Source organism: Pseudonaja textilis, chromosome 8, assembly GCF_049901715.1.
Source record: "Pseudonaja textilis isolate UNSWEBS1 chromosome 8, rPseTex1.2, whole genome shotgun sequence".
Taxonomy (NCBI): Eukaryota; Metazoa; Chordata; class Lepidosauria; order Squamata; family Elapidae; genus Pseudonaja; species Pseudonaja textilis.
This window is the reverse complement of record NC_141997.1, coordinates 19,972,106-19,983,391: the sequence shown is the minus strand read 5'-3', so window position 1 is coordinate 19,983,391 and position 11,286 is coordinate 19,972,106. Positions and strand designations below refer to the sequence as shown.

Below are 11,286 nucleotides of genomic sequence, written 5' to 3'. Positions count from 1 at the left end.
GAGGAAAGCCACAGGACAGAGATACAAGGCAGTGGGAGAGAAATAAATAACCCATGGCTTTCAACTAGGAAAACATGTTTGAGTGCGGGTCAGAGCATCTGATTCTCATTTTATAAACCATTGTTTCCAGAATAGTTATAAAACTTAACTGCCTTAAAAGGTTAATAATAGTAATCCTTAATAATAATTGGTTTTGTGGTGTTCAATTACATTACGTTAAACTAATACTCTGAGTATTATAATCCTAAAATGTTTTATGTCTCCCTAGAGATTACTTCATTTTTCTCAATTTGTTACTTTTTATAGTTATGGCTGAGACATTACAACAAAAGACTAAATGAGGCATGGCTTGGAACATTAAGCTGGTAGATTAAATTCAGGTAGTCCTCAACTTACAACAGTTTGTTTAGTGACTGTTCAAAGTTACAATAGCACTTATGACCATTTTTCACAATTATATTTCACAGTTATGACTTGCAGCATCCCTATAGTCATAGTAAACTGAAACCACCTGTACATCTGTTGCCATTTGGAAAAGGAATGGTCTAGTCCTGGCCAGTGACAGCGCTTTGAAGGTTCAAGCTAAATATACTTGCTTCTCTGGAGATGTGGATTTTACAGTAGTCATTGTAACACAATCTAATAATTGACTGGTATCTTCCACATTTTGCTTTTTCACTAATCTTTTAAACTTGCAAGTATCTTATCTGTAAAAATGCCCCTTCTACAGTAGCTGTAGTCAAGACCTTTGCAGAGTTAATTTCTTCTATAATCTTAAGTACCCTGTACACTACTTCTGATGCCATTGCATGGTTATTATTTATCATGGTTAAAAAAAGCTGGATCTTAGGCAGCAGTATTTCCCTGAATTTTAATTTTTTTTTTATAGATTATTGATTATCCAAACCAGTTCAAGAAAAATAAATCTCTTTCTTTGATATGATTGGCTTTTCTGAGTGCACATAAAAGCCCACTCATCACCAAATTAAATGAATTTTCAAGGAGGTAGTTAGAAGGAGCCATCTTCAGAAATGCTACAAACTTTTGTACAGGATTTCTGGGTCATATTACAACCATTTTTTATTTAAAAATATTTTGCCTGTAATTCAAAATTTACAATCATTAAGATGATGAATAAGCCTTTGATGATATACATTAAAACCATTTTTTAGTTCATAACCATATGTGGATATATTTACTGTCATCCTCCAACTTCTTTGTGTTTAATTGTTTGATATTTCATTTTAAATAAAAATAAGACTTTTTATATAATTTCCATTTTAAAGTGCAGTTCTTTTTCCCTATAATTATATCAGCCAAGAAGATCCGCTTAGTGGACAAACAACATAAAAGAGATCTCAGCCCACAAAAGAGGGAGGGTATGGGAAACATTTCAGAAGGGACCCTTCTTAGTTTTCCAGAGAGCAAAAGGAAAGAAGGGGGAAAAACACTTTTACAAGATTTTGTTAATTCTACTTCAAAAGGCTAACATAGCCCTTCAGATGCTGAGGAATGTCTGGTGTTCGTTGCCGGCTGGTGATTTTTAGTAAAAGAAACAAGCCAGAATTATCTACCAATTGCCGTCTTTAACTGTCTTGCATTAAAATTACCATGTTATCATGTTATACCATCATAACACTACTCCCTGGTCAAATGGAACAGTGCAAAGCATACCAGAAATTTCATCAGAACATCCCATTCAAAAAACCAAAAACCAAGAGCCATTTTGCTTCCAGTCCTATATAAAAGCTTTCCAGGAAAAGGAAGGAAAGCTAAACCAGGCCTGTTTATGTAGTTTCCTGCTAACAAACTGCTTAACAGACATAGCCATCACATGAAACAACAGGGAATCTTACTTCAATATCTACTCAGGCAGAAACTGTTGCGGAGCTGGCCTTATGCAAGCTAGGGGTTACAAGAATGAAATCCTATACAGGTAGTCCTTGATCAAAGTTATGATGGATCTCCCCAAAACTTACAACCCACTTTTGAAATTACATCTGTTGCAGTCCCCCAAGTGAACAAAATTTGGGCACTTGGCAGTCTGCCGTATTGCATGGACACCGTAGTGGGCTCAAGGACTGGAAGGAAATATTTAATACAATTGTGAAGAATTCTAAGAAATGCTAAGGAAGAGTGAAAATTATCGGCTCACCTCAAGATAATGTGGAAATACAAATTCTCTCATACTTTTCATACAAAAGCAAAATGGGGGAAAAGCCAACTGAAGCCAAGAACTTGGCATTTTGACTCCTCTGGAACTGAAGACAACTCACTGCAACCAATGAGCTGCAGCCAATTTGCTGCAGGACAACTTGCCATGGCCAACTTGTGTGGGACAATTTAACAATTCAATTTAATTATTTAAAATGAATAAAACAATTAATTTTTGTTATTCACATTTCATTCTGTCCCTCCATTTGCATCCTTTCTTTAATGATTCTATTCCACCAATTCTTTGATATTAGTGTAACTTTTGTCCTGTGGCAAGTTGGCTGTAGTGAGTTGGCCGTGGCGAGTTAGTCATGGCGAATTGTCATAGACGCCCACCCACCCCCGAGTTGGCTACAACTAGCTGAGTAAAACCTGCAGCAACTCCTTTACCTTTTATAGTCATGTCTACTGGCTGGAGTAATTTGCTGGCAGATTCTGACCTATTTGTTATACATGCCCTTGTGGTCCACGCAGTGTCTTTCAGTTCTTCAGTTTGTATCTAAGTCCCCACCTTGGAATGATTATCGAAGTCCAGCATATTCCATGGATGTCATACCAGAGATAATATGCTTCAGAACAAAATATATACCCTGTTTCTCCAACAATACAGCCTCCCCCAATAGGAAGTCCCAGCATGTTTTATAGGCATGAAATGAAATTAAGCCCCTCCCCCCAAATTAAGGCCTATATTAAAACATGTGAAATGGGGGGGAATGGTGGAGGGGCTTGCCATTAGGAAGTACTTTTGTTGCACACCTGGATATGGTGCTGCCTGCGTTGACCCGATACGAAGTGCCCCACCAACGTCAAGTTCAACATCCAAGCCATCGCCGCCTGCCCACTCAAAGATGCAAGGGGGGGGAATTAAGTCACCACCAAAAAGACGGCCTAGCCATTTTTTCAGGGCTCAAAAGAAAAATAAGATCCGGCCTTATTATATGAGAAACACGGTACTTTTTGATGAAAGAAAGGTGAGTAGTTGTTCTTAGTAAATATGTGGTGCAGATACTTGAATGTTGCTTTTATAAGCTGCAGCATGTTTTTGTGCCATTAATGAAGGTTCTTATGCAACTGCTTTCATGTGCTGTGATGCAGTTATTGTATGCATGGTTCAAATTTGATGTGTTCTATCCCCGCAAATCTCCAGTCACTGACCAACCTAACAGACTTCAAATTCCACATCTATGAATACTGCAAGGTGATCCTTATTTGTTAATGCTCTGAGGAAGCCTTGCCAGAATAATGTCTGCAAAACATAAAGATATGTAAGTTTTCCACAGGAAAACTTTCTCCACAGGAGAGCATTTGAGGTGCCTTTGAAGTGGCCAAAGCATAGGGCTCATACATTAAAACAGTGGTTGCCAACCAGTGGTCCGGGGACCACTGTTGGTCAGTGAGAAAATTTCTGTGGTCCGCAGAGAAATGTCACCCCCAAAGCACCTCCCAAAGCAATTAATCCAGGCTGTGCAAGAACATAAGGCTGCACCACCCACATGGCCTGCAGGAACACAAGGCTTGTGTCGCTAGTGAGGGGAGGGGGGAAAGGGCGGAGGGGGGGGGACTTCTTTCTTCTTCTTTCTTATGCTGCTTTTGGCTGCACGCAAGGAAAGCAGCAGAAGTCTTTCTTTCTCTCCCCCAAACTCTGCCAGAAATGTGCCTTTCGGACCCTTCAAGGCATCCTGCTCCAAGAGATTCTGACAAATCTCACAAAGACTCGTTTCTGGTCTGCGGTAAGGCAGAACATTAAAAATATATTAATTTTAGAGAAATATAGATAGTGAAATATGTGGTATTAGCAAGAGAAAGAACAAGAAGTGTGAAAAGCCAAACCACAAGGATCAGATGATCCAGTCACAAAGTCATATTTGCCAAGAAACCTTGTCTCGCTTGTAACAAAACCACAAGCTAGGGAGTTTAGCAAGATGGGTTTGTGACATCCAGCCATCCTAGCCTAGCAACAGGGGAGGGGGAAAGCTGTGTTTCAAGAAACCAATGAATGACTGACAAGTTATATTTCTGTGTTTTGCCCCTTCTGAAGAAGTATATAGGCATGTGCTGTTCTATAAGAAATTGGTTCAGAAATAGTTCTGGCTAAAATATTCTGAACCTGTTTGCGCAAATAAAACCAACTTATTTTTTTGGATTCCAAGGTCTGAGTCTCTTAATTTCCTGCAACAGCGGGATTTAAAATAATGAGCTTGATGGTCCCTCAGGTCCAAAAGTTTGGCAAGCCCTGCATTAAAACACAGTTAAATTGAAAATTCTGCCACTGTGCTTTGGGAAGGTCAAATTCAGTTTAAAGTTTGGAAAAATCCTTAAAACAATCACTACATAATTGGCATAAGCCTGACTTCCAAACTTTCCAATCGAATACTATCTATTTTCAGAGTAATTTTCCAAATAATTAAATATTAATGAGTCCTATTAACAAAAAATCTGTGCAACTAAAAATATGTACAATGAACATTGCTGTTATCCCAAGAAAACCAATCAATCAGATATGTGACAATCCCCTTTGATTTGGTACTTTCCTGAAATGTAATTAGGTAATTTCCCAAGGGTTGCAACCAACATCCTGTTTAGTCAGCTAACAGAAATTAATGTTGAAAGTGATACTACATGTCCTTCTTTTCTTTGTTCAACACAGTATTGAAAGTGACTGCAGACAACAGAGAATCATGGAAGGTATTTATTTTATTTATTATAAAATATGTAAAGGATGATAGGCTGTGGTCAGGGTGGGGATTAGGAAAGAGCTAGTCATTTGTGTGCTAATGTTGTGGTCTAATTTTACCAAAAGTATTTATAAAGTTGTGGGCATTAATGGCTAATTTTGAACCTAGCATTAACACTTTTGCTTCCTTCTTTTAAGTTCCTTTCCCTCTCCCCCAGCCCATTCTTCTTAGAGTGCAGTGTTATGATTCCTAGCAACCATAGCCAACTGGGAGCAGTAGCATGAAGTAAATCTCCCTTACTGGGTTGGAAAATGGTTCAGTTTATGGAAAAGGTTTATTTTTAAGCTTTCAGTACTCCAACATCCATGATCTCCATCAAGAAGGTGAAATTGTGTCATACCGAATCCCATCAAGCTTCAATCTGCAGGATCCAACCTTATCTCCAGGTTTTCTGATAATTCCCCAAATTAATAGAAAAACTATACCGGCTATGGAACTGCCCTAATTCATTTCCATTCCACTGAATTAATGGGTAGAGAGTAGAACTAGAAGTAGAATGAAGATATGCCTATTTTTTCCTTTTCTAAACATTGTTAAGCACAATTATTTACTATATAATGTGGGCTATTTTGCTGTTCAGCTTAGTGATGGAGATTGCATTAATCTTTTCACAAGCATTTGAAATTAGACAACCTGTGACACTTTGGCTCATTGTTTCAGTTATTTCTTTACTAGATGTCTTAATGTCTTCAACAATGGCAGAGCTTCTACATTACTTGAAAAGAGATATATTCAGAGATGTTTCTGCCTTGAAAATAGTCCATGCTGAACTGTATGGTAAAACATCAGCAATTGATCACATGAAATGTTTTATGACATTTTGTATTATATCATAAAATACTTTGATAACTTTTATGTCATATTTTATAAAATTTGCCAAATATCAGTTCCATGGAAGTCATAGGCCATATATTCTGTAAGTTAGCCCATTTGAGGTACCTTGATTCAAAGTGTTGTTCTATCCTGCCCCATTTCATCCAGTTAAAGGTTACAGACACAAGAGTTTTAATAGTATATAGATATACTTATTTTGATCAGGGCATTGTTATGTTGATTATTGTCAGCTTCAGAATTCCTTTCCAATAGACTGCTTAATACATTTTGTGACTAGACAGTAATTTAATGCCTCTATAAACAGCTTGTTCTTCTTATTACGGTAACATAATGGATGTGGATACTACTGGAGCTTCTCTTGAAACTGGAAAACAAGAAGGCTTGGAGTTTGGGGGTAAGATTAACTATAACCTACATTTGAATATAATATATTCAATGTGATATATTTTTTCTTTCTCTTTTCTGTTCAATGTGTAACTGTTCTTAAGTCTGTATGTTCCTGAGCAGAGTCTTGTTTTTTTCTTCTTTGGAAAAAAATATGTTTATTGCAACTATATAAATAGCTTAAACACAGTGATTAGATTTGCTTTATAACAAAATATATAACTGCACAATTATATACCTACAGCAATAGGACCATATTCTTAAAGGTTTCTGTCTCCTCTTAGGAATGAGAATTGAGAGAACTTTTCTTTGGCATTTAATGTTATTTCTTCATTGTGGTCCATTCTGTAGTCCTTGCTATGGTTTCTGAAGATTAATTCTACTTGCTTTTTTGTTTTTACTCTTTAACCTTTTCCCCACCCTTACTTTTGCCATAAGAACCACTTACTTGTTGGCTGCTGTCCTTTCTGTAATCATATTATTTTGGTTCTGCTTCTGTTTTCACTTACACAATAAATTTAATACGCATTTGATGATCTTGTGTTTGTGTGCCTTCAAGTCAAGTTTAACTCACAAATCCCTGCAGTTTTCTTGGCAAGAATTTGGAAGCGGTTTGCCATTGCCTTTTTTCTAAGAGTGACTCACTCAAGGGCACCATCTGGCTTGATGTCTAAAGCAGGATTAGAACACATGGTATTTCCAGTTTCTAGCCTAACCATTATAGTAAATTGGCCATGGTGTCCTTGATGCTCTCTAGGTTTGGTTGCTTCATTAACCAACTAGGTAACATCATCAGCTGTAAGCTCTTTGATGCGCTTCTAGGAGGCAGCATTTACTTTAATTTCAAAAATGAACAACTTCCAACGTAGTTAATTCAGATGCTAGAATTGAACATTGCTGGAAGTGTGGATTAGATTGAGAAACTGAAAAAAAAATGTTTTGAAGAAAGCAACGGCTATGTCCATGAAGTACTTTAGTTTTCCAGAAACTAGAATTTTTAACAAAGTTACTGATAAACCCATCAATATCAGTGACACATTGACCATTATAATGGAGATGGGCTTCCTATTCCTATCAAATTCTTAAACATAAGAATTGTTTTATTTAGTTTAATTCCAACTGTTATTTTTAATCAGAAGCACATTTCTCATGTTAGTTTTTTCCCTCTGCAAGGGGTTGAGGCTTCAAAAATAATTGCAAGGAAAGACCTAAACAATCTAGAGAAATATAAAATGAAGATTAAGCGTGTCAGCGAAAAAACAAATATTGATGCAGCTGTGATTGCTGCTATAATCTCTCGAGAATCACATGCTGGAACTATCCTAGATGATGGCTGGGGTGACCATGGAAATGGATTTGGATTAATGCAGGTAAAGACTTTTGTTATAAATTAAGAAACAATGCTCAACAACTCTAGGCAAAGCTATCCTGGAGTAATTATAAGGTGTGATTATAATTGCCCCTAAGCAAAATACAGCCTTATATAATGGGAAAAAAATCCATTTCTCCCTAAATATACTCTCTGCTCCCCTCTTTATAGTATCTTTCTCATGTTCTGATTATACATCTCTTTGGTAACTGATGTGTATTTTTTAATCATTAGCTTGCAACGCAACTGAACTATCCCGGTATAACATAATCATAGCAATAATTATTACAGAATAATTGAAAGCATTTAATCATTTTTCAGGTGGATAAAAGATATCATAAAGTAGTTGGCACCTGGGACAGTGAGGAACATATTAATCAGGGGGCTCTCATTCTCTGTAGCATGATAGAAGAGATAAAAATAAAATTTCCATCATGGACAAACGAACAGCAACTCAAAGGTATGAAACATCATTCTTCTAAAATCTACATGGAATCTGTTTTATGTCCAGATCCTTCATATAATTTTTCAATGTGACTCAGTATTTATAGCAAGTGATGATGATTCTCTGGTTTGGAGAAGAAAATGGAAAATTCCCAACCAAAGAGGAGATCTTTAGAAAGGAAATATATATGCTTTTGCATTCATTTATGATAAAATAGTTTTTGTTACCAACCAATCCTTTTTTATTATTTTATTATTCACCTAGTACAGGTGGCCTTGACTTACAACCACAACTCAGCCCCAAATTTTCATTGTTAAGCAAGACTCAGCAAGTGAGATTTGCTTCAATTTACGACCTTTCTTGCCACAGTTGCTAAGTGCAATTGTTAAGTTAGTAACACTTTTGTTAAGTGAATCTGAATTCCCCATTGACTTTGCTTGTCAAAAGGTTGTAAAGGGTGACCCTGGGACACTGCAACTTCACAAATACATGCCAGTTGTCAAACATCTGATTTTTGATAATTTCACCATTGTGAATATTCAACAGATAAGTGTGAAAAATGGTCAAAGTCAGTTTTTTCAGTGCTGCTGTAATTTCAAACTGCCACTAAATGAATGGTTGTTAATTGGGGACTATGTGTAGTTAGTAATTGGAAATCTACTGCAAAAGCAGATAACTTCAGATCAGATTTTGTCATATTGAAGATGGACAAGAACTTTTTTTCACTTAATTCAGATTAGAAACTAAGTTACAGATAATCCTCAACTTACAACCGTAATTGAGGCCAGTGTTACAATTATAAGTTGTTGCAATTAAGCAAAGCATCCATTTGATTGCCTTGCCCAATCACTGCAAACTTGGCTCTCTCTATTGCAGTCTTTGATGATTGTATGGGTCATTAAGCAGAGTGTTGGGTGTCTCAGGAGGCCTGCCATAAGCCTAGGCTTGCAGCACCTTCCCAGCTCACACAGGGTTTGCACCAGGCCTTCCCCACCCAAGGTACACCTTGTACACCTTCCTGCCCAGGTGGGTCCTGACAGGCTTTGGGCCTGCTTCCTGCCCAGCTGTATCACAAGACTTGGATCTGCTTCCTGCCCTGCTGGGTCCCACATCCTTGGGCCTCCTCCCCACCCCTTCACATTTTGCATCAGTTACCTTTTCTGAAGATCACCATTCCAAAAAAGTGCCCAGCTTCCTACAGAGGACCTACCTTGCACCATTTGGGAAGTAAGATCTATTCACACAATCTCTCAGGAAGATACAATTTTCCAATATTATTTTCTCTCTTCTAGTATATTTAAATAAAACTTCTGTTTAACTTTCTGATAAGAATAGAAATTATGCATTTTTTTAAAAATGTTGAATTAGTAATCTAATGAATATATAATTTTAAACAAGCCCTTCAAAGGCATATTTGTAGATTACTGCAGGCAAAATTATTCCAAAACATTTACTTCTACTAAGTAGAAAGAAAGAAAATCTTTTGTCTTGAATACTGTGCTTTACCTCTAATCAGCTATTTAACTTATTTTGTATCAGCAGTATGGTTAATCCAATCTAGATTCTTATTTTGTATCAGGAGTATGGTTAATCCCATCTAGATTCAGTTTGTAAGTTGTTTTAGTATTTGAGGAATGTCTACATTATGTACTTAATGTAACTTTTATTTGTCCATTCACTTTTTAAATGATAGGTGGGATTTCAGCCTACAATGCAGGACCTAAAAATGTCCAAAGCTATGAGCGAATGGATATAGGCACTACAAAGAATGACTATGCCAATGATGTTGTTGCAAGAGCCAAGTTTTACAAAACAAATGGATATTAAAAGTCTAGAACAAGATGCTCTCATTTCAGCCTTATCCAAATTTTGTATGTAACATTAGCAAGATCTATATGCTAAATTCTACAAAAAATAAAGTTGTGCCAATTTCTGCAGAAAATAAAGCTATATTGCTATTTTATGATCGCAATCACACTTCATGCAAGCAAGCTTGAATGAAGGGGGTATGCATAAGCGCACCAACATGCCTACCGTTCCTGTCCTATTGCTTCTTTTTATTTTTCTTATATGTATCCATTTCATGTATTCATAACTATGTTTATACTTATACCTGTTATCTTATGACAAAATAAATAAATAAATCTTGTATTCCCATTATAAGACTTTCTTCCTCTTCACTCTCTGTTCCGCCACACTATTATATCCTTTTAACTTTAGTTTGTGGAAGAAAATCAACAGAACCCATCTACACTACAGCATCTACTGAGTCATTCTTAGTGGTGAACTGGGGAAAGATGTGAAAATATTTTCAATCACCCACTTAGAAAAGGGTAAAACTGCACAATGAATGTACAAAAGAATGTGACAACCAATGGAACAAGCCAAGGCTGCAAAGTAAAGCACTTATGTCATCTGTAGAGGCTTACTTGTGCATAGGATTTATATTTCCACAGACTCTAACCAAGTTGAGGAATCTGAAAGGACTAGCTTTGAAAGACTGGGCATTAAAAGAAATCTGGGGGAATACTGCTTTTGGGAGACAGTCAAAATGGACTTCTCCATGGAGTCACTATCTGTACTATTTCAAATCAATTTACACAGACAGCTATAAGCTAGCTGCAGCTTATCTAATGTTGCTCTTCCTTTTGCAGTCCAAATAAATTGCATCTACAAACTGGTCTGAATTCTGTGAGCTCATAAAATTACACTGGAAATATAAAATATAATGAAAGTTCCTGAAAGTAAGTTAGCATCACAAACATACCATACTATTAGCTTGTTGAAGAGAATTGCTGAGATCATCTTGGGTTAGAAAAAAGAATCCACCAGAGATCTAAAGTAAATGTTTAGTAATGGGCAATTTCCATTATATGCATAGACTGGATAAATGTACATTCAACACATGACAGTTTTCCTGATATGATCAATCAATCATTATTGATTCATAGAACTAACACGAGGGGATAAAAAAATAATTCAAAGTAATATACTAGATCTGGTAAGAAACTTAAAATTTGAGCAATGAATTAGAAATGTGGTACATTATTTCTGGACTGTGTATGTATTGTGAAAAAAGAGGAAGTATAGACCTGAAAATATGTGCTATCAGCTTCTAAACAGACCTTCATTCGTGCTTTAATTTTAATACTTTAAAAGCCGTTTAGTATGGATTTCCTGGCAAAGAACAGAATATAAACTGTCCAGGAAGCAATCTCATATTTCCCATAAAACAAAAAATATATACAAAATTATGTTAATAAAAAAGGTGAAATAAATGTCAGGAGAACCAGATGTCTTTAAAC

The 11,286-nt window shown here is 36.3% G+C and overlaps 1 protein-coding gene across 1 annotated transcript; it reads left to right on the top strand.

Annotated features, from left to right (window-relative positions):
• The first annotated feature begins 4,769 nt into the window (after nt 1–4,769).
• Nucleotides 4,770–10,126, top strand: LOC113440808 (lysozyme g-like). The gene is made up of 5 exons (XM_026707439.2): nt 4,770–4,899; nt 6,088–6,177; nt 7,341–7,537; nt 7,858–7,996; nt 9,675–10,126. Exons 1-5 carry the CDS (start codon nt 4,815–4,817, stop codon nt 9,806–9,808), a joined length of 645 nt encoding a protein of 214 aa, XP_026563224.1. The 5' UTR covers nt 4,770–4,814; the 3' UTR covers nt 9,809–10,126.
• Nucleotides 10,127–11,286: the final 1,160 nt, after the last annotated feature.

Coding starts and splice junctions, on each gene's coding strand:
- LOC113440808 (XM_026707439.2), top strand. CDS start 4,815: ATGTTGAAAGTGATACTACATGTCCTTCTTTTCTTTGTTCAACACAGT. Junction 6,178..7,340: donor AGAAGGCTTGGAGTTTGGGG/GTAAGATTAACT, acceptor TCCCTCTGCAAG/GGGTTGAGGCTTCAAAAATA. Junction 7,997..9,674: donor AAACGAACAGCAACTCAAAG/GTATGAAACATC, acceptor TTTAAATGATAG/GTGGGATTTCAGCCTACAAT.